General features: G+C 38.5%; 1 protein-coding gene and 1 pseudogene across 3 annotated transcripts in view; one reads left to right on the top strand and one right to left on the bottom strand.

Annotated features, from left to right (window-relative positions):
• The window catches only part of LOC105056261 (serine/threonine-protein kinase TOR), a 75,771-nt gene extending 53,115 nt beyond the window's left edge, over positions 1-22,656 (top strand). For 2 of the 3 annotated variants that reach the window (XM_010938396.4, XM_073247729.1), the window contains 22 exons: positions 4,212-4,280; positions 4,417-4,527; positions 5,020-5,160; positions 5,257-5,385; positions 5,486-5,654; positions 5,732-5,946; positions 8,911-9,117; positions 12,986-13,099; positions 13,202-13,393; positions 17,110-17,190; positions 17,288-17,362; positions 17,467-17,533; positions 18,090-18,250; positions 19,204-19,377; positions 19,451-19,579; positions 19,723-19,806; positions 19,910-19,971; positions 20,073-20,145; positions 20,287-20,421; positions 20,749-20,922; positions 21,012-21,283; positions 22,422-22,656. In XM_010938396.4, the coding sequence (XP_010936698.1) occupies positions 4,212-4,280; positions 4,417-4,527; positions 5,020-5,160; positions 5,257-5,385; positions 5,486-5,654; positions 5,732-5,946; positions 8,911-9,117; positions 12,986-13,099; positions 13,202-13,393; positions 17,110-17,190; positions 17,288-17,362; positions 17,467-17,533; positions 18,090-18,250; positions 19,204-19,377; positions 19,451-19,579; positions 19,723-19,806; positions 19,910-19,971; positions 20,073-20,145; positions 20,287-20,421; positions 20,749-20,922; positions 21,012-21,283; positions 22,422-22,440 (2,853 nt within the window). In that variant the 3' untranslated portion in view covers positions 22,441-22,656. Of the gene's footprint in view, positions 1-4,211; positions 4,281-4,416; positions 4,528-5,019; positions 5,161-5,256; positions 5,386-5,485; positions 5,655-5,731; positions 5,947-8,910; positions 9,118-12,985; positions 13,100-13,201; positions 13,394-17,109; positions 17,191-17,287; positions 17,363-17,466; positions 17,534-18,089; positions 18,251-19,203; positions 19,378-19,450; positions 19,580-19,722; positions 19,807-19,909; positions 19,972-20,072; positions 20,146-20,286; positions 20,422-20,748; positions 20,923-21,011; positions 21,284-22,421 lie in introns of those variants that run through there. The other variant, XM_073247730.1, reaches the window with a different exon arrangement.
• On the bottom strand, positions 14,466-15,144 carry LOC105056260 (uncharacterized; annotated as a pseudogene).
• Positions 22,657-23,458: the final 802 nt, after the last annotated feature.

The following is a 23,458-nucleotide window of genomic DNA, read 5'->3' as shown; positions in this document are numbered from 1 at the left end:
ATTAATTTTTAATGATTAGTCTCCCTACTACTAGAAATCTTTGGCCCCTCATCAATCTCCTTTCTAAAGGAAACATAAAATATGTTTTCCTCTTTTTTGAACCCATGACACCCATGTCATAATGGAGCAAACTTAGCATTGTGCCAAGGCATGCCTTTAGAGTGGCTAGTTAATGAGGTTCTTGCCGCTATAGGGTCTTAGGAGGGTCAATTGTATGTAACTTATCCCTACATGTGTAGGGGCTATTTTCGTGTTGGAGGTAAGATTGTGACCATACCTAGACCCTACAGTGGGGGGAGCCTCATGCACTATGATGCCCTTTTTTTCTTGTTTTGGTATCCAAGAGAAGCCTATAATGCATGCTTGGAAATGTCTTTAAGCACAAAGATTATTAACACGGAGATTATTATGGTACTGAATGTACCAAGCCTTAATTCCAAACTAGTTGGGTGAGCTACATGAATCCTTTTTCTCTATTCCCTCGGTTTAGAGGTATATTTTTTGAGAAATGTCGAGATATCAAGTCCTTACCACTAACCCCATGCGATTTTCAGTCCATCTCTAATAAGGTTGGCCAGGACCGGAACTAGGATCTATACCAACTGTCTAGCAGTATGGTATGGTATGGTATGTTATGCCATTCTAGTTCGTTTTGGAGCTCCTTTTCTTATTTTCAAATTTTGAAATGAAGTCGGCATATGATTTGCCGACTTTAGTTCAAAATTTGAAAATTTAAAAAAAAGAAGGTTCGAAACTTTCTCCCTTGTTCCACTAGTCCCTGTTCGCAAATGAAGACAACAGGAGAGAGGGAGGGGAGATGTTACTGGTGATGCAAGGGGAATGGGGGAGGGTGAGCGGCTGATTGAGCTAAGTGGTGGGTGGAGGGGGTAGATCAAGTGCTTTGAGCGGTCATAAGGTGCTGATTATAAGCATAATAGAGGAGAATCTCTTGCAAACATGAGGTGGGGGGTTGAGACAAGAGGGGATTGAGCTGATGGGGGGTTAAGTCATCCGGAGGAGATGATTGAGCCGGTGGATGTGATTGAGCGCCGGGGGGTGTGTGGTTAATTAAGCTAGGGCCTTTATATGAAATAGAAAGGGCTAAATGTTTCGCTCCCTCTTGGTTTGGCTCGGCACGCCCTAAATCGGGCGGTTCGGGGTGTTACGACGAATGCTATTCTTTCCCTTTTTGCCTTCTACATATATCAAATCTCTCTTTTGTATGAGTGTGTCTCTCGGCCTACTATGTTGTAGATCCAAACCATCTACAATGTCTATCTCTCAATTTGTCCTCGATGCTCCCTCCACATTTTTATGAATGGCTTTATTTCTTGTTCTATGCTTTTTTGTATTTCTACATATCCAACATTATCTTTTTGGTCATGCTCATCCTGTGCACCTGTTGTTTTCTAACCATCCAACATTCTATACCATAAAGTATGGCTAATTGTATGCTTGTCTTACGAATTTTTACGTTCAACTTGGCAAGTATCCCATGATAATATTGTATCCCTATTGTAGTTCTTTGTTTTATCCAACTTGTTTTAGTCTTGCGGATAACATTTTCTTCAATCTCTCTTTATGAATAATTGATCCTAAATATTGAAAACGATCACTCTTAGGAACTTCATGATCCTCAATTTTCATGACTTCTATTTCTTTCTAATTTTAGTAGAACTACATTCCATGTATTTCAATTTCGTCTTCCTTAACCTAAAAACATTTGGATTCAAATTCACTTCTCCAAACTTCCAACTTATGATTAACGTCGAATTTAGTTTCATGCATCAAGGTTGTATCATCTACAAATAGTGTTTACCAGGGAATATAATCTTGGAATGTCCTTTGTAAGCTCATCCATAACTAGCACAAGAAGGTAAGGACTTAAAGCAGATTCTTAGTGTAAACTTATTATGATTTGAAATTCACTAGTATCACCACCGGTAGTTCTAATGCTAGTAATTGCTCTATCTACCAGATCCTTAGTCACATTAATATATCTAATGAAAACTCCTTTCTTTTCTAACACACACTATCAGATTTTTTAGAGACTATCATATGCTTTCTCTAAAGCAATAGAAATTATTTGAAGATTTTGTTTCTTTTCTCTATACTCTTCGATTAACCTCTGGAGGAGAAATATACCTTCCATCATCGACCTTCCTTGCATAAAACCAAATTAGTTCTCTAATATTTTTGTGTCACATCTCAATTTGTGCTCAATCATCCTCTTCCAAAGTTTCATAATATGGCTCGTGAATTTAATACCATGATGGTGAGAATAATTTTGAACTAGCTTATAACCTACGCATTGCACAGTGTATGATTTTTTTTGCTTGTTTGTCAAATGGATTTTGTTGTATATAATATAATTAATATATTTTTAAAAAATATTAGAAATTTATTTATATGCTTCATTTTTTTCTTGTATGGGATTCGGGTCGACTCACTCCGTAGCTACTCTTGGGCATTTATGTATATAAGCCTAACCCAGTCTATAATTTTATGATTTTATTGGTTATACTGGCTCAACCCATGAATCTTATAAGATTTTTGAGCCCAATAATCCTAACAGATCATTAGTAAAACCCATACCATATAGCTTTACCATCGGGTTTAGAGAAACCCACTCTCTAGGCATAGTCCAAACTTGACACCTTCCTATTCAATGCCATATACGTTTTAAAGATCTCCAACAATTTGCTCACTATCAGATGGCTCGAGAATCCCATATGAGATGCTCTAGGAAGGAATACCTATGTTGCTGTCCCATCTCAAAACTGATTGCTGTTTGTTGATGTGGCATTTACTGTATAGATTCAGTTACCTACACTCGGGCCCCAAGTGGACAAGTAATTACATTTCCACCACATCATTAAATAGTAGCTATTATAGTTTTTAATTAACAAATTTAATAATTTTACTATTTTAGTTACATGCATGGATAAAGTAGCATTATCTGTTTAAATCTTTGTTGTTAATTTTTATTCCTGATTGTTGTTTTACATAAAAGTGAGATGGGAAACATAATTGTTAGCTATTACACCCTTTATAACATTATTCGGGTTATTATTTTAAACATTGCTCAAAATTCTGCCATTATCTAATGCGTACTTTATATCTCTATTATTTTTAATTTATTTTTTTATTGCATGAAGACCAAGCTGAGCGATGGTGCCATTACCACTTGCCTATATATAAAGCCCCTTGGAAATACTTTCTTCCACAGTGAGAGTCTTAAAAGGGATCTTAACTTAAACCAAAAAAAAAGAAAAAAAACAAAAAAAAAAAAATCATGATAGGTCTTAATGAGTTATGTTCCAATCAAATGCTTTTAAAATAGGAGCTATTACTGTCCCATTTGAAAGGACTCATGAGCTACGTAAAATAAATAGGTCTCCAATAGATCCCAAAAGGCAATGCATCGCTAGAAATTAACACGACTCACATGGCCGAAAGAGTGTCCGTGTGAATATAAAAATAATTTATACATGTGGCAGACAAGAGTTTGTATAGGTGGTACACGGAGAGCTTTACCATGGCAGAGCCTCCATTTTAGTGTGTGTGTGTGTATAAGATGTCACCTTTATTCTTATAAATCGATACTATAGCGCTCTTTATTTATTCATGAGTCATCTTCTTAGTCTTTAAAATCTTATCGAGTAAATTAGAGGCCATCCATTTAGTGGGCCAAACAAATCATGCCAGATTTTTATTTTGAGTTCTTCATTAGTTAATTGTGCAGTCTGCTGCAGGTCTGAGCTGGTATTTGCTCATGTTTTTCTCTTCTTCTACAGTGGATAGCTAAAGTTACGAACATTTAGTTATTATAGGTTATCAATAGGACAACCCGACTAAGAAGATACGTTCAAATGCAATGGAAGTCATGCTCATTACAATAAGCAGAACTAGTAAAACGGGAATTTTGTTTCCAATGCTAATTTTGAATAGTTTTGTAAAATTGAAAATAGGTTTTCTTTTTCTTTTCTTTATTTTATTTTATTTTTTTGGGTGTTGGGGGTTTGGGGGGGGGGATTTGGTAGGTAGGGCTGGATTGATTCTCATGAGTGTGAAATAGTGATCATCTCCGTCTTCTTTTAGAAGCTCAATATTTCCTTTCTATAGCACCCTTGTTTTCCCTTTTATTGTGTTTCATAATTCTCTTTTTAAATGTTCTATGGTTCATATGCCTTTTTGGGTGTCTTTTTCAGGTTCTTGAAAGCTATGAACGTGCTTACAGCAATATGGTCCGTGTTCAGCAGCTGTCAGAATTAGAGGAGGTCTGTCCTTTCGTCTATGGTTTGAATTTTCTTCTAATGTCACTTCTGTGTTGATTGAGCTTTTTGCCTAAATTTATGTCATTTTGCATTCAATTGTAACAGTAGTTGACTAGAAACTGCCTTTTGATCCATGCAGGTAATTGATTACTTCACTCTTCCAGTGGGGAACTCAGTTGCAGATGGTCGAAGGGAACTGATCCGTAATATGTGGAATGAGCGCATAAGAGGGGGAAAACGAAATGTTGAGGTGGACATAATTAGCATTTTCCACTACAGGCTTTGTGTTAAAATAATTCGTTTTCAGATTGGTGGTAAAGTAATAATCTAAGAGCTTAATGGTATTAATGAATTGCAGGTGGAGATGATTTCCTACTGATGTTTTTTGATTCATTAAGATTATAATATTTGCTTGTGGAATTTTTCCATCTTTCTTATGCATTATTATTTCTAGATATATGCAGACTTAGATTTTAAATTGCATCTGACTTCCTGATGTCTTCTTATAATTCACAAGGATCTGTTTCACGTTTCTTCTTTGGTTTTTCCCTCTGATATGTCTTTAGTAAATTTTCATGTTTATCATGTAGTTAAGTTTTTTTGTGTGTGTAGTCAGCACTAATGAATCGCTGCAGTTTTCTCTACTGTAGTATTGCAACTGCTTTTATCTTTCTGAAGCACTTTTTCCTAGTTTATATCAGAATTTTTTTTTTTACATTTACTTTCAAACATAAACATGTAGGTTTGGCAAGCACTTCTTGCAGTACGAGAACTGGTGCTTCCTCCTACTGAAGACATTGAAACTTGGCTTAAATTTGCATTACTTTGCCGGAAAAGTGGCCGTGTCAGTCAGGCCAGATCTACTTTAATCAAACTTTTACAAGTTAGTTTTTCAAGTTTCCTGGAAATAAAATCTTTTACTGGTTATTTTTGGTGCTTCATGATACTCAATACGATACCTGTATCTGATTATGTGCAGTATGATCCTGAATCATCTCCTGAAATTTCATTATGCCATGGACACCCTCAAGTTAAGTTCGCTTACCTGAAATACCAATGGTCTCTTGGTGATGATCTCAAACGGAGAGAAGCGTTTTCTAGGCTACAAGTATGCATTAAGCACATCTGTTAGATTGAGAACTAAATAATTCTGCATTCTATAGGCTGTGTGGAGATATATTCTTTTTAACATCAACTTTTTTCTCTAGGATTTAGCTGTACAGCTTGCTGCTGCTACAACAAATACTTATTCAAGTGCACTATTAAGCCAATGTAATGGTTCCAATGCTGGTGTTCCTCTTCTTGCTCGTGTCTATCTGAGACTTGGGATGTGGAAGAGGGCACTTTCACCTGGATTAGATGATAATTCCATACAAGGTAATTGGTGGTCCCTTATGCCTATCATTTCCTTGGTTATATGCCATCTTTTATTGATGAGTTTTTTTATTTTTCAGAGATCCTTATATCATTCAAAAATGCCACACATTGTGCTAAGGATTGGGCCAAAGCATGGCACACATGGGCTTTGTTTAATACAGCAGTGATGTCTCATTATACTCTAAGAGGGTGCCCTGGTGTTGCGGGGAAATATGTTGTTGCTGCAGTCACTGGATATTTCTATTCAATAGCTTGCGCATCAACTGCCAAGGGAGTTGATGATAGCTTGCAGGTAAATCTCTTGCTTCATTGAAGATTAACAGTGTCTTGCCTCTTGACGGCTGACCTTGTATTCATATGTTTTACATTTGTAGACCTTATACTTGTAAAAATGAGTGGGATTTAAAACAATTCACCAATAAATCTGACTATATATGTCTTAATTTTTAGCTTTCTTGTGTTTAGGAAGTTTAATAGAAGCACAATACTATAAGAAATGGTGCAAAGAAAGAAAGTTTAGAATTTTTTCCCCACTCATTACATTTTATATTCATCTTTTTTAGTAGGAATTTATTTTTATATTATAAAATACAAACAACATAAACTGAAAGACCTTAGCATTTCAGAGTTTGATGGCGATCAGAATTTTTGGATTTTTGTTTTCTGAGCATGGTTTGATAAATAATTCCTAATTTATTTTGAGGTTTATCAAGGAAGTCATAAAAATGATGATGGTTGGATTTTGGAGTATATAAGGGGTCTTGATAAGAAGTTTCATATTTTGTTATCTGGACTTCGATTATTCTCTTTTCTTCTTTCCGCCTTTTAATGTGTTATTGTATGCTTAAGTAGGCTTTTGCTTTTTGGTTAATGTACTTTATAAACTTATATACCAGATTTCTACCTTTTTCCGCTTGTACTCTTGAATCCTTTGCTTAGCTTCATCAAACTGCAATATGGAGTGCACTTTGGAGTCATCAGTGATTAAGAGGGACAAGTCACCAAGGGAGGGTTGGTTAGACAGGTATACATTGGGGACAACAGGAACTCCCATGGACCTGGAGATCTTGTTTCCACCTCCCGTTTTGGTGGGTTGCACACTCACCCTTTTTGCCATCCCCTTACCCTGCTAGCCCAACTCCACCTCAGGGCCTTGGCATGTTCTCTCTCAGTGGAGGCCTCAAATGTTAACTTAGTCTTCTTGTCTCCTTGCTGCAATAAAGCATGTGAAGCCAGGGGCCTTCTATAGGTCCACCTTATTGTCAATATGCTTGCTAGAGGAGGATGATAACACTTCTGATTTATAAGGAGGTAGGGCTGGTGGTGTTGTTTGAGAGTTGAAAAGGGGTGCATTTACATGCCCGAAATTTCCAACTAGTGTATAGATGCACAACTTAAATGCAGCTCGTAAATGATCAGATTGGGTTCAGGTTGCCTAGAATTTTGGAGGGTAAAAAAAAAAAAGGGTTTGACTGGAGCCCCTTTTTCTATTAGATTGGCATATTAGGTAGATTAGATTGAGAATTATTAGGAGGAGAGAGATGGCCATTGCTCCTCTCAAGAGAAAGAGGGTATCTAGTATCTACTCCTCTTGGTTCTAACGTCAATAATGGAGCATTAAAATTGAAGATTGACACCATCATGTGGATAAAAGTAAATGGACGATTTCATGGTGTTAGTAAGCTAAAATACATGCTAAAGCATTTAAATCGAGTATCCACCTCATTGATCATGATCTATCCAAGGCATGTGTAAATTGAAAATCAATAGATTTTAATGCTCTGATTATAAACGAGACATGGTCTAATGCATTTTAACCATACATTTTTGTATCCAAGTGATGCATAGGTTGGTGACCGCTAAAATATGTGATTCTTGGTTTCTTGCATTTTTGGTGGTTTAAATTATGATCAATGATGTCCCATTACTGATCTTGGCCTTGAGAGGACTAGATAACCACTCGTCCTGAGAGGAGTGTAATCCATTCCATATATATATATATATATATATATATATATATATATAGAGAGAGAGAGAGAGAGAGAGAGAGAGAGAGACTTAGCAATGTTCAATCATTAAAGGACAAATATGAAAGTACAAAAATGGGCATTGTTAAGCTTCGTCTATAGCATCTAAAACTCCAAACATACAACAAAAAAAAAAAAGAGTAGGTTTTGGAGGTCCCTTGCATGTGCATTAAGCCATCCTAATATGGACGTTATGGATAGGTCTTGCCAGAATCTGAATCAGTGATCTTGATCTCTGCATCTTAAAACACATAAAAGATGAAATTTAACTGATCAAGTTGCTTCCAACCGATCAAGAAAATCTTGTATGTTGCCATTATATCATTGATTTTAGGACTGCTTGATGCGTAGGCATAGAGCCTCTGGAACATTCTGTATTTTGTAGGCATTTTAGACATTGCAGATCATATGTTTAAAGATGTGGATTTTCATTTGGATCCTTCATGCGGAAAGAATTGGAGATACTTTATATCCACACTCACAAGAGGCTTGAACATTCAATCAATGTGGTCAGGCGGCTTTTTTTTAGAGTTAAAAAAGGGGAAAATTTGGGAAAAAAACTTCTTTGCCCGCAGTAGGGGATTACGGTTATTTTGACCTGATCTCATTTACCTTTACATCTTGTTGAATGTTGCTGGCTCTATATTGTAAGCTACATGTACTTTAGAGTTTAGAACATATGGCTTATATATGTATTTTATGCAGCAAGTATGTAATAGCCTCCTGTTATGGAGTCATTGTTGAAGGAAAGCATTGCTCAATGACCTCCATTGTTTTTGTCTGTTGATAAACTAGGCGTTAGATGTCACTGTAGATTTTTTTGTCATGCTGTTTGAGCTAATGTTATCACTTTATATTTTCATCATTCAAAGAATTGCTCAGGGTTCACTTGCATGACAAATTGAGTTCTTGTCTCCTGACCCTACATATGCATATTAGGCTATTAAAAGCTCTGGTGAACAACCTGCATTTTATTCATGACCAGATTTTGATTTTCTTATTTCCTGCAAGTTGTGTAAAACACTAAATTGTTGCACTTTCTACTTACAATAGAAGCAGTCTCTGAAAATCTCATGGATTTGGTTTTTCTGGAAGTACAACAATGATCTTTTCTTCTAGTGATCTATGTACACTGTTATTTTGATGAACTATAATTTACCATTATTATCTGCAGAATACAAAATATATATGTATATGTAATTTATGAACTTTTCATTTTCTGTTTCCAGGATATTCTTCGTCTTCTTACATTGTGGTTCAACCATGGGGCCACCTCTGAGGTTCAAATGGCATTGCAGAATGGATTTTCACATGTAAAGATTGAAATGTGGCTGGTGGTACTACCCCAAATAATTGCCAGAATACATTCAAATAATCAAGCTGTAAGGGAACTAATACAAACATTACTCGTGCAAATTGGAAAGGGCCATCCGCAGGTTTGTGGCTTTTTTCCTTCTTTTATTTCTACCCCTTAAATAGAGAATTTCAAACAAGTTCCCAAATGGTCCACAATCTCAATATTGAGGATTGTACTAGTAAGGTGCTGGTATGGTGCAGTACCAAGCCAACCCATACTGACACTCAATATGTGGATGAATATTGGTTCAATGTTTTTTTTTTTATTTTCATTATATGGTTTCTAAGATTATTTTAAGGTGTAATGATCTTTAAATTTTGATTTTAAGGGTGTTGTGATATATTATTTCATATTGGTCCGAAGAGATCATATGGTTGCTTAATGGATGTAATTATAATAATTAAACATAGATTTGCGATAATCAAATATGGGTAACACACATTATTCAGCTTGGAAATACATATATCAAGTTGATTTGAATTGCAAAATACATCCCACATCAAGTTCCTTGAGATAGTTTTACACTGCTCATAGGTATTGGGATCTTGTTCATCGGTACCTTGGACATGACTTCAATCCCAGAATCACCAAATCAGTACCAGAGGCCATATTAGCAGGCAACCGGTTTGGGATGGTACGAATCTGTAGCCATTCCGGGGCATACGAAAAAAAGGGAGAGGGAGAAAAAGAGAGAAGAAGAGAGAGTGGGTGATGGAGGGAGGGAGGGGGAGGGACCCTAGCACAGGGGGGGGGGAGAGAGAGAGGAGGGTGGGGGGGTGAGGGCCAAGGGAAATTCTAACCCTAACCTAGTGAAGGGAGCAAGAGAGAGGATGCTTATCGGGGACATTGCCGGGGGAGGGCGGCTGTCTCAAACATGCGATGGAGCCTGGGGGAGGAACGATCACAAGTGGGAAGGGGGGTTCTTGAATGATTGTGAGCATGGGGATGTTTAATCTAACAGTTGAGGTGATGGTTTAATTGAACGGTTGGCCTCTGTTCCGAGTTGACCAGGTGAAGCATCCTTGTTCCCCGTTGGTTCGGTTTGGTATCTCTTGTCGTGGGCAGTTCGGCTCAGTATGACTAACCATTGCTTCAACCTATATACTATGCCCATCCCTGCATCAGATAATCGTGGCTTCCTTCACAGCCCCCCTAGTATTGATCCTTTAATGCTCGGGGCTGGCCATCCCACTCCTTTTTGAGGGAAAATGGGGCAGCAAAATTTGACCCATAATCTAGTTGATGTGGTGGAGGATAATAGCCGCTTGAATATGATGTCTCAAATTAAGAATATGCATACTGGTCATGTCTTGGATGTGTAGAATAGTATCTGGTATATGATGAGGATCCAGGTGTCCGGAGGCTCTGCCCTGTATGCTATATCATCAGCTACAACAGTGTCATATCCTGAACCATTTGGGCCTATCTTCTATATGCAGCCGTATCCTCATGAGCCTTACGACATGCATCGTGGTTTGTACCTTTTTTGCCATGAGTTAAACATGACTTGCTTGTGAATTGACTCAGATGAGGTGGTTGAGTCATATGGATCTCTGCCATGTCCGCTATTACCTTCCTGGCCACCAGATGCATCATTCTCAAGTTGTCATTGGCATCATTGCTTGTATCACAAGATAATGTGGACAACCTGGTCGTCTGAGGCCTCAGTGGCCTCAGCACCCAAGCAAATGGGCTCATCACCCCTCTGCAACAGATTTGCAACTTTCTTTCCTTTTCTTCCTGCTATGGGATGCCGCTTTCATTTCCTGGTTGCCCCTTCATGTCTAGCTCTGCTTGGTGGTTCGACTTGGCCCACCACCTTGACTAGCCCTGTTATACATGCTATCATAGTTATTTCTGGCTAAAGGGTTATGTCTATCTGTGTATATATTCAAATATAGGCATATATGCCTATATTTTTGTGATGCTATTTTAATATTAATGGATGGTTTATGTTGCGTGAGGCTCTGTAATCTAGTATTTTGTCTTGTTAACAATGAATACGATGGTTCTTAATATTTAAGAATTAAAAGTAGTGGCATGAAGTTCCAGACTTTCAGCATATCCAGTCCCAAATTGAGGCTCTAGCTCTAGCAGTAGGAGGTGCAAAGAGATAAAATGTCCCAAAAAACAGAAAAAGGAAAAAGAAATAGAGTAGAGCTAACAGAAGAAGACAAAAGAAAGAAGAGGAGGAGCAGAAGATAAAAGAAAAGGGGAAGGAAGGAGTCTTACAGGTTGCTAAGACAGAAGGTGCAGCCCCCATTCTATGACATTTGGTGGTGTACACTTCTTTGGTGGAGTACCAAGTTGCTTCTAATGGTGATCACCACTAAGGGGACTCTATTCTCTGATTGGTTAAAATTAATGACCCGAAAAGAGCATGCCTAGACATTTAAGAATCGCACTAGAACAAGAGTAAATCCAATCATCCATTACCTTTATAATTAAGAAAATCTAAAACACTTTGCCATCAAGATGGAGAATATTCTCCTGTGTTTAGTGTGGCAAACAATGTTTCCTGGACACATGACACAGTATCAAGTGTTCAATTGTCAAGAAGAATTCACGGGAATCTCCTAAAAATTGGACACTGGGACATGTTTGCATTATATATATGTGTGCGTGCGTGCGTGTATATATTTGTCCCTAGATATGTACTAATGTATGCATATAATGAAATATGAACTAGATTTATGCTCCTTAAGTTCATATAATTGGACAAAATTGTTGCAAATTATTGTGTTGGAACTTTTTTATATAAAACTCTGGCAAGTAGTTTAATGATAATGGCATCATAGTTTGACAGTATGAGCTGTCAAGGAGTGTTATGAAGTGTTCCAGGTGTCTCAAGTTCTGACACATCAAGAAACCCGAACTTTGGAGTCTGTAGGTCACACTAGTGGCGAACCATTATGAAATCATTCAAGAGACTTGTTAAGATATTGATCAATGAGTTCTTAGTTTTCATATGAGAAGTAATTACATGCATATTTTCAACCTTGGCTGCATGAAAACCTGCCTCAATGTAATTTGTTTGCTTATAAGGCATGGGATTACTTCGTTATAAATTGCAAAATGTCACTATAGATCATCATGGGATGATTGATTACAAATATTATTGCTTGTACTGATATTTTCAATCTGAGTTCACATGCTGTATAAGCTCTCTCTTAAAACTTCAGCACCTGATTCGGAAACCTCTTGTATTTTCACTTTACATCTGATCAGACTCCTCTAGTGCATGTACAACTGCCATCGCAATTTCTTGCAAGACAGTTATCAAATTAACTTATGGAAAAGTGTGCTCACTCATCTGTAGTTTCATTTCACCATGGTTGCCCTTCAGATCTTGCAGAGCATGAAGTGCTGCATCCTAGTATTGGTCTCTAGGGGAGTACCTAAATCAACTAACTAAACTGACAGCAAAACTAAAGACATCTTGTATATCTTCTTAAACCCACATCCTTGTGCTCAGATTTGAATATTATTCACTGAATATGCTCCAAGCATCCCTCTTTTCTGGCACATCAGTTACTACTTGAATTTGTGACTCAACCTGTTGGAAGATCTGAGAATGGTTTCTTGCTGGGACAAAACAAAAGTGAATCAAGGCAGGCGAATACTATTTTCCTGTCCTTTGGATGGAATGAATGATTAGGGAAGCAATGGACTGATCAAACCTACTCATTGCTCTTTTATTTGTATTTTCTTTAATTCCCAGAGCAGCTTGAGCTTATGCACCAGACATGATTCTAGGTTTGCTCCTGTATCAGTCATTATTAGTATGCAATGTCTATTCAGTTGCTAGATTCGGATCCATTTTGGATCTTTCATTGATGCCGTCCTGAATTATGGTCTGTTTTTGTTTGATCTTCTGTTCTAAATTGTTTCCCAACTGAGAGTCACATTTGTCATTCTCCATCTCTCTCTACCTACCTCTGTTGCAGGCTCTTATGTACCCTCTTTTGGTGGCATGCAAATCAATAAGCCTGCTACGCAGAGAGGCAGCTCTGAAAGTAGTTGAAAAAATTCGCCAGCATAGTGGAATTCTTGTTGATCAGGTGAGTATTTTGTAATAGTGGAATTCACCAGCATAGTGGAATTTGCCGGCATAGTGGAATTCTTGTTGATCTTACAATGGGGTGGTAATATATTTTTTCCAGGCTCAACTTGTTTCAAAAGAACTGATCAGGGTTGCCATACTGTGGCACGAGATGTGGCATGAGGCTTTGGAGGAAGCTAGTCGTTTGTATTTTGGTGAGCACAATATTCCGGGGATGCTTAAAGTTCTAGAACCATTGCATGCAATGCTTGAAGAGGGGCCTGAGACGATAAAAGAGACTGCTTTCATTCAGGTATTTTGCTAGCTTTTGCTAGTCCCTATTATGAAATTGTAAGGTAGGTATATTATATAAAATATTGGAAGTTAATTTCCAGACAGCATAATGGAGCATCTGCGCCTAGTATCCTTTGTTTGGGTGCCCTTAAGCCTGATTTATTTATTAGCCTTTAACTTTATGTTTCTCAGTGGTTTGGACCACTATTTAACTGTTTGGGAGCTCTCTAACCTGATAATGTCAGAGAACTTCTCTATAATTACTTGAGTTGTAATCAGAGTAACCTGGATATATCAAGAATAAGGTTATTCCAGGTTTTGTTGAGAATAGTTCTCCCATGGTGAGCTATGTTTTGAGTTCACTATATTTTCTTCCGAAGTTCGATGATGTTCGGATTAGAATTCTGATAGAAAAACTTATCAGGGTTTTAATGTGCTTTCCTTTAGTCATTAGTAGCAGTAATACACCAACATGCGTCTGCATGTGCCCACATAGAAATGATGGTTAATTTGTCCAATTGAGCTGCTCATTTTAATTTGAGTGCAAACAAGTAATTCAGAATTAGCAGTAGTAACATACCAGCATGCATGTAATTTAGATGATTGCATGTACGCTTCCATGGAAATAGGGGTTAATTTGTCTAGTGGAGCTGCTTATTTTAATTTGAGTGTAAGCAAGTAGTTCTCAATGGGCAGCAGTAATATACCAGCATGTGTCTTTAAATTAGGTGAGTGTGTGTGCATGTGTGCATGCATGGAAATGGGGTTAATTAATCCAATAGTGCTGCTCATTTTAATTTGAGTCCAAGTAGTTCCCAATTAGCAGCAGTACGATTCCAGCACGTGTGTATGTGTAAAGTAGGGGATGTGTGAGTGTGTTTGATTTAGGTGCAGTCAGAATCAGACTTTGTCCATAATTATGTCACGGCTAGAGCTGTTAATTTGGGTTGGGCCCGTCGGGTTGGCCCACCCCGCCATGTAAATAGGACGGGTTGGGTTCATGTTTTAGCAATCCGTTTAAAAGCGGGTCAAATGATCCGCCCCATTTGGGTTGGCCGGTCGGGGCGGACTGGTCTGCCTTTTTTTTTTTTTTAGTAAAAAAAATATTAGATCCCCTTATCCAAACTAAAAAGAGAACTAAAAGGAGATCGAGAATGTGGAGATCAGAAAAGAGAGTGAGAAGGGATGACGAGGAAAAGCATTCCCATCCGAGCCCTAATCACTCGATCTTGTTGGCTAGGGGAAGCCGGAACCATTGGCCATCATGAGCCTGAACTCCTTGAAGGAGATGAGGCCGTCGCCATCGCGGTCGACGTCGTTAATCATTCGCTTGCACTAGGCGACGGAGGTGCCCTCCCCGATGCTGCGGAGGATGTGGGCGAGCTCGTCGGCAGAGATGGAACCATTGTGATTGAGGTCGGAGATGGAGAAGGCGTGGTGGCGGAGATCCTCGAGGGTGGCAGAGTCGTCGACGGTGCGGACGTTGAGGTCGATGAACTCATCAAAGCTGATGAAGCCATCACCGTCGGTGTCGGCCTCGCCCATCATGCGCTCCAACTCATCGGTGAGGGGGTGTTCGAGGCTCTGGAAGATCGCAGCTAGCTCTGACAATGAGATCGTGCCGTCCCCGTTGGTGTTGAACTTCTTGAAGACGTGCTCCAGCTCGTCTGTGACCTCGGCGGCGTCGGTGGTGGGGGAGGTCAGGGAGGTGGTGGCCGGGGAGGACTTGGAGCGACGGCGGCAGCGGAAGAGGGAGCGGATGCTGCCCATCGGAGATGGAGAATGGGAGGGCGGGCTGGGGCGCAAGAAAGCTAGAGAAGATGGGGAGGGATCGGCTTCTTTTTTTTTTGATGAATGAGGGATCGGATTCTTTGGTGGGTGAGAGGGAAAGGAAAATCGCGAGATTCGGGTTGTTTTCCGCTGGGGGAGATCTAAATTTGGCACGGATTTGTAGAAGATGGGGATGCCGTTAGACTACAGAGTGGTGATGTAGTGCATCCCCCCCCTCGATGGGCTCTCGCAGTTTATAGTTTTTTTTTTTTTTTTTTTTTGAGAATTTTGGCGGGTTGGCCCGTTTAACCTGCAGCCCATGATGGGTTGGGTTGGGGTTTTCCCAACCCGCCAGTTAAACGGGCCAGCCCGCCTCCCCCCGTTTAAAGATGGGTTGGGGTGGGTCGGGACGGATCGGGGCGGGCCGGCCCGTCTTGACAGCTTTAGTCATGGCACATTTGTAGTTTTAGGATGTGGTTAGAAGCAAGATTTTAAATTCCATGGGACAAAGGTGTCCCGATTTCTCCATGGATAGGGGTGTCCCACTATTCTGTTCCGTCCAGACAGCAGTCCTGATCATGCATCTTAGTGGATATCGTCCATCTTTCTTCCTTCTTTTCTTTATTTCTTTCTTTTTTTTCTTTCTTCTTTTCTTCTTTTTTCTCTACTTTCCTTTCTTTTCTTTTCTTTTTTTCATTTTTCTTCTTTCCTTCTATTTTTCCCTTTTCTTCATCTTTCTTTTGTTTCCTTCTTTCCTCTTTCTTCTTCTCTCCTTGCAAGGATGGATTTTAGAGTCCCGAGCTTGTCCCTGTCCCGTTTTCTCACAGGAACGAAAAGGGATAGCTGGGACACCCCCTTTCCCTACGGGACGTAAATCCGTGGTTAGAAGATAGAACCAGGCTTCGAGTGTATATGTGTGTGATTAGGCAAGTTTGTGAAATTTGTGCGAATCTAAACCAGACTTTGTCTATAATTATGTCATAGCACAATTATAGTCTTAGAATTTGGTTTGAAATTAGAATGAGATCTTGTCCATAATTATGTCATGGCACATTTATACTTCTATGGTTTGGTTAGAAATTAGAAATAGACTTTGTTTATAATTACGTCACAGTACACTTGTAGTTTTAGAATTAGACAAGGTTTCAAATCCTATTGGATGGGGCTGTCCTGATTTTCCCATAAAACGGGATGCGCCGTCGTCCCGGCCCGTCCTGATACTTGGGACAGAAGATGTCCCAATCGGAACACTGAGATGCCAGCGGGATGGTCCTATCCTAACACATGGGATGGTTCCTCGTCTTGATGTCCCGCGGGGCATCCCATTGGGACCTGAATCCTTGGAATTAGGTTAGAGTTAGAAGTTGATTTTATCTCTTTTAACGCTAAGCTGTAAGAAGCACAGCTACATTGCAACAGCATCACTTGATATCTACCATGCATTTCAGCCTTTATTTTAATATATGGGTTTTTTGATTCATTAGACTGGACACACTAGGTGGGCAAGGAACAGTAGACAAGTATTGCGATTTATGTTTTCAAGACATTGAAATGCAATGGAGAGCTCAGAATGCAATACTCTCATGAGGTGTGAGGATTGGTTTGCTCATTGCACTGATCCAAATTAAGCCTTGATTATGTGAGGTGGGTTTGTCATGGCTTGATTTTGCTGGGTTGAGTCTGTTGTGGTAGATTCCACATAAGTCCTGGCTTGTTCTTATATTCCATTTTTTCTCATTCAGCTTCCTCTGTTTAATTATTTGGGCTGCATCAAGTACTTGGTGATTGTCAGCCTTTGAACTTGCATGGTTTTTGAATGCGATTAACATTTCATGTACCTTTTGTGCTTTCCAGACTATGGGAAAGGCCTCTATAGTAAATACTTGATTCTGGGATCTGCAAAAAAGGATCATGTCTTGGTTGAAATGTTTCTGTTTCATGACCTATATGAATGTATCTTTTCAGGCATATGGTCGTGAGTTATTGGAAGCTCGTGAATGTTGCTTGAAATATGGGCGAACTCTGAAGGATGCTGAGCTTACTCAGGTATGTAATGCCCGTCTGTGAGTGGCATCAGTAATATAATTATTTGTCTACTTTATATTTATGATGCAACCTGTCGCTTTCTTTCTTTTTTCTCCAGGCATGGGATTTGTATTATCATGTTTTTAGACGAATTGATAAACAGCTTCCCAGTCTTACTACTCTGGACTTACAGGCAAGCATTGCATATGTTATCTGGCAGTTCCAGTAAAGTTGTTTTTGCTGCACATCTTTTTGCGGTACCTCTTTAACTTTTTTCTTATCTTACCTAATTATCAGTCTGTTTCGCCTGAGTTGCTGAAATGTCATAACTTGGAGCTTGCTGTGCCTGGAACATATCGTGCAGGTAATGCTTCAGGAACTTTGCAGTTATTTTTCATGGTGTACCTAAGCTAGGGCTGCAACACGCTTGGATTAATTGTATTATGATATTGAGTAACTGTTAACTATTAGCTCGTTGATGCTAGCAGATGTGCACTAGCTGACTGAGGCTTATTTGTGAGCTAACTATTTCAGTCATCAATAGTGGCTTGTACTGGTCACATGCTACAAATATTTTGGTTCTTTTTGCCTCTTGTTAGTTGATACCCAAGTTTATAATGAATGGGTATTGACAGAAAAGCGTGACATCCCATTCTACGCTTTCTTCTCTTGTCAACCAAAACTTTCAATGTTAACAGCTCGTTCCTAACGTGGTACTCTCAATCAGATATACCATGATATCTAAGCCATGATCTGTGTGTGAATTTTTACAATCATATAATTGTTGCATGCATGTATTCAAGAAGTGCAGAAGTTTTCATTTTTTGTAAGGCGAATGTTGGAAACAAGTATGTGTTTTCTGGCTGTTATCTTGTTCCTAGTAATTGTGTTGAAATGTGTACCTATTTTTCTGATTTCAGATGCACCGGTGGTGACAATTGCTTCATTTGCACCACAACTTGTGGTGATTACATCTAAACAGAGACCTAGAAAGCTGACAATTCATGGAAGTGATGGGGAGGATCATGCCTTCCTCTTGAAAGGTCATGAGGATTTACGGCAAGATGAACGTGTCATGCAGGTAAATGTTGTTGCTTATTGAATTCACTATGTGAATTTGTGTTCATGCTATTGTGGTTTAGAGATTGGAATGACATGAATATGGAAGTTCTACTCCCTGTAACCTTAGGCATTGATATATGTTTGTGTTAAAGAATATGAGGAGTTTGTCATAGTTTCAACAAGAAGCCTTATCCACCAAGTTGGGGTGATAATTTGAAACTTGTACTGCAAATGATGGTAGTATCATAGATCTAGCGAATGGAATTCGAGTAGAAATGGCGTATGATCAATCTATGAACCCTTTCCATGGCTCTAACCGGTTGTTTATGTTTGCGCTTTTACATCATGAGGCTATGTATGTTGAACTGTATAAACTGCAATTGTTGTCTAATTTTTAGTGTTTTTGATAATTTATGGGGCAATTTAGTAATGTATTTGGTTAGGATTTTTTTTAACTGATGTGTGTGTGTGTGTGTCTATATATATATGCACACATACATACATACATACAGAGAGAGAGAGAGAGAGAGAGAGAGAGAGAGAGAGACAGGGCTACCCTTGAGTGTAGCCAAGTCTGGATCCGGTCGTCTCCGCCACCATTCAATCAGCATGTATCTTGAGGTGCCCAAACAACTGTTAACAACTCCATTGCATCAGGAAAGAGAGAGCAGCATTGACTAATGGGGCAGGACATGCTGTGATTGCCACCCAGTCCCACGCCCATCCCTTGTGATGCAAACCTATATATGTGTGTATATGCATATAGTTCTTTCCAAACTTTGATGTGATCATGTTAAATATCAAAACTTATTTCGGATGTGGTAGTTGAAGAAGTGTAGCCTTCTGGTTTGTGCCATTGATCAAGAATACTTCAGAATCACTTTTATGTTTTATCATTGTCAATTTACCATCATTATTACAGTGTTAATAGTGAAATAATCAGCAGAAGCTAATTTTATGATGTCATCCTAGCTTTTTGGTTTGGTAAATACTCTTCTGGAGAACGAAAGAAAAACAGCAGAAAAAGATCTTTCCATTCAACGTTATTCTGTCATTCCCTTGTCTCCAAACAGTGGCTTAATTGGCTGGGTTCCAAACTGTGACACTCTACACCAGCTGATTCGTGAATACAGAGATGCCAGAAAGGTATATGCTTGTCATATTCACTGATTAGTTTTTCACCAATTCAGTTTACTTACTGGACCTCATTTGATTTCAGATTTTCTTGAATCAAGAACATAGACATATGCTAGCTTTTGCACCGGACTATGATCACTTGCCACTAATAGCGAAAGTGGAAGTGTTTGAGCATGCATTGCAGCAAACTGAAGGAAATGATCTGGCAAAGGTATATTTTGACTTACTAAATATGTGCTTTTATTAAAACTGTGATATTGCTGGAAGTTGCTGGAGGCACACATTGAACTTGAATGTAGTTTATTATCATATGAAATTCCTTCTTGTGCCTTTAGTTATGTGATGATTCTGTAGGTTCTGTGGCTAAAAAGCCGAACTTCCGAAGTTTGGCTGGATCGCCGGACAAATTATACAAGAAGTTTGGCTGTCATGAGTATGGTATGCATTTTTCTTTTCACAATTACAAGCGTTGGATGGGGTTCTCTTGGAACTTTTCTTATGCTACGGAATGTTTCTTATTGAGGTACCAAATGTTTTCCAGGTTGGCTACCTTCTTGGTTTAGGGGATCGGCATCCCAGTAATCTTATGCTGCATCGCTACAGGTACTATACTAATCTGTTCTCCTGCTTTTCAAATGGAACTAGCAGTGAGTACGTTGCTTGGAACTCTAGTGCAAGTGAAGCTAACTTTTTCTTTTTTTCAGTGGTAAAATACTGCATATTGATTTTGGAGACTGTTTTGAGGCCTCAATGAATCGGGAAAAGTTTCCTGAAAAGGTTAGTGATTACATGTGCTAATTAGTGTCATCCGCACAGTTCATATTAAAGTTCTTGTCATTGGTAACCTTGGATGAATCTTATTACCCGCTATTGCAGTTTTGCGATGTCAACTATTGATTTTAAAAATTATATGGGCAGGTTCCGTTTCGTTTAACTAGAATGCTTGTGAAGGCTATGGAGGTTAGTGGTATTGAAGGCAATTTCAGATCAACATGTGAAAATGTCATGCAAGTTCTCCGAACAAACAAGGACAGTGTCATGGCTATGATGGAGGTAACAAAATATGCTATTTTATCCTGACTGGCTTTCTTATGTACATTGTTCAAAAGCAGAATCTCTAATAGAACTGTCATACTTGTTTGTCAAAATACGTACATGCATATTTATGTTAGCTGTTTTGGAGAACTAATCAATAAAAAATGAAAAACCTTTGTCAGTGCACTATTTTCTCACGGATTGATTAATATGTAAACAAGTTGAAGAATTGTCCCCTGTTATTTTCTGCCATTGAACTTTGCATTCAGAAATGCAGTTATTAAAATTGATTAATATGTAAATCTTCTACCAGGTGCTATTTATCTCATGTGTGCTTGATTTCAGGCCTTTGTGCACGACCCTCTTATAAACTGGCGTCTCTTCAATTTTAACGAAGTTCCTCAAATGTCGAATGTTGTGAGCACCCATGTCCACCCAGTTGTAAATAGTGAGGAATCTGCACCTAATAGAGAGCTTGCTCAACCTCTTCGTGGGGCTCGCGAAAGGGAGCTACTTCAGGTGGCTTTTAGTTTCCATCATTGGGGTGTTTTATAGTTAAATTCTGAATTTCTTAAGGTGCCCTTCTTTGTTGAATTGGGTGTTTACAGGCGGTCAACCAACTTGGGGATGCTAATGAGGTTCTAAATGAGCGTGCTTTAGTGGTTATGGCTCGGATGAGTAATAAACTAACAGGCCGGGACTTTTTTTCTGGGTCATCTGTGTCGGGCACTGCCAACTCAATCCAGCATGCAGGAGATCATGGTACCCTCATGTCAGGAGATACACGTGAAGTAGAACATGGTCTATCTGTGAAGCTTCAAGTTCAAAAGCTCATTATACAAGCAACATCACATGAGAATTTATGTCAGAACTATGTCGGGTAAGCATTCAGAAGAATTTACTGATATCAACAATCAGTCTATGATGCTGAATCTGTGTGTGTGTGTGTGTCCATAATTTTTAAACTTTTCTGGTTGTTTCATGGTAGAATGTAATGAGTACTAATTTCATAAGCTGCAAAAACAAAAGGTAATTTAAAGCAAAAATTAAAGAACTGATTGTTGGATAATGTAGACATAAAATGTATTGTCTTAATAAAATAGGATGGTGATTACATTTACCGAAAAATCTCTCTCTCTTTTTGTTGGGATTTACATATAGTTGGCTTTTGAAGGTAATCTTGGTAGTTTCATTCTCCGCAGGTAAGCATGTTCCGATTCAACTATTTTTTGCAAGCATGTATTAAAAGGAAGAATGTGATTTCGATCCTCTGGATGAGGATTCCTGAATTCCAGATATTCCCCTATATTCTTTTTAGGAACTTGCTAGTAGCCTCACTAAAAGGAAGCCTTGCATCATACAGCATTTTGATTTTAGTTATTCATATGATATGTGCCCATTGAATGAGGATCATTAAGAATCTGTGAAGGGAATTACCAATTTGCATCTCTATGGGAAGTTATGATCATTAAATTCAACATCTGTGAGTAAACATTGCCTTTTTTATAGGTTACTATATTTATTAGATTTTGACATGCTTTTCAGGATTAGTTTGTCACATAATTCTTAATAGAAATGATTGGACTATAGTACGTAACGCCAACCCTAGTAGTTGGGCAAGGCTTGATGACATGTTGATGTTAAGGGTACTTAAATTATTGAAAAACAAAAGAATTAGTCTAATCAAAAGTCTTATTCACGAATCTCTAAAATTGTCTCTGAACCTGTGGGAAATAGTGTATGAGTGTGTTAGTCAATGAAAGTGCTGTGCATTTGGTAAAGCTGTGTTTACCAGATTCATCTGTGCATGCTGCTCGAGTGAATGTCAAGTTGCACATTGTCCTGTGATTTTTCTATATCATCCATAGGATGCTTTGAGTGATTCACAGAAGGATTACTAATTCTTTAGCGTGTGAAAATCCTAGATCATAGTCTATTATGCATTCTCTCTAGCTCATCCAAACAAAGTTTTACCTGTTTGCTCTCCAAGTTTTATGCCTTTCTGTGTGTACTTTCAGGTGGTGTCCCTTCTGGTGATCTGCTGCGGTTTTGTAAATTTTGTACATAAGCTTGTATATGTCAATCTTTTCGGTTATGGATTTTGTTGTGTTTTTGACATTATTGTAACATAGGTAAGCAAGCAGAGCCTCAAAGGTTCAGGTGTTGTAATCATTGCATTTATCCGACAATATAAAGATGTGATTCACTGTGGAGGATTGCTTTTTTAATGATAAAATATTTACCAGTTTCTCCTTTGGTGATTATCAAGAATGGTGCACACTGCATGCCTTTTTCTTACAAATTGTTATTGCACGCATCCAAAGAATGCCTTTTCTTCTATTGATGACATAAATCAACCTAGATTTAGTTTTTGGCTGTCAGTACAACAGAGACTTGACTGCTATAGCCAGATCCTCCCGAACAGGTGTGTCCTCTAAAAAGTATCGCCAGGACTGAAAATACTGCAGGTGCTGACCTATGAGACCACTGTTTTTCTTGAAATTGCTGATAAATCTAGCAGGTTTTCGTTCCCAGGGCGACCGGAACATTGATATGCATTTTAATTGTGTTCACTTCAACAAAGACTTGGTCATATAGTGAAATCGCTCTGGATTTACACTTGGATTTATCTACTTCCATTTTTTCATTTATTATCTGATGCGTGGATTGTGTTATACATACAAATCATTTAATTGTATACCTATCTATGGGAAAAAAATGTTCCATCGAAACTTTAGGTGCTTTCAAGTTGAGGTCCATGGGAAAGATAAGATTTACAAACTACTTATTTGTGGTTCATTTACGTTTTTTTTTTTTTTTAAAACCGAGCAGACTTGTTTATGGGTGCTTGTTAGATTTTGTTTGACTATTCTAGATGACAACTCCAATGATTACATGAATAGGTAATGTGCTTGAACAGGGAAAAACAAATGTGGACAAAAATTATGCTGCTGAAATCTGAGGCCATACGGCAAAATCATAATATTCTTCAAATTTAAAAGTAAAAAGATTGGTAGTGCCTGTTCGGTTTTGCTCTTGTTTTCTGCTTGTTTTT

The sequence above is a fragment of the Elaeis guineensis genome, chromosome 13, assembly GCF_000442705.2.
Source record: "Elaeis guineensis isolate ETL-2024a chromosome 13, EG11, whole genome shotgun sequence".
Classification (NCBI taxonomy): Eukaryota; Viridiplantae; Streptophyta; class Magnoliopsida; order Arecales; family Arecaceae; genus Elaeis; species Elaeis guineensis.
The sequence above is the reverse complement of the archived record's forward strand: the minus strand, read 5'-3'. Positions and strand labels throughout refer to the sequence as shown.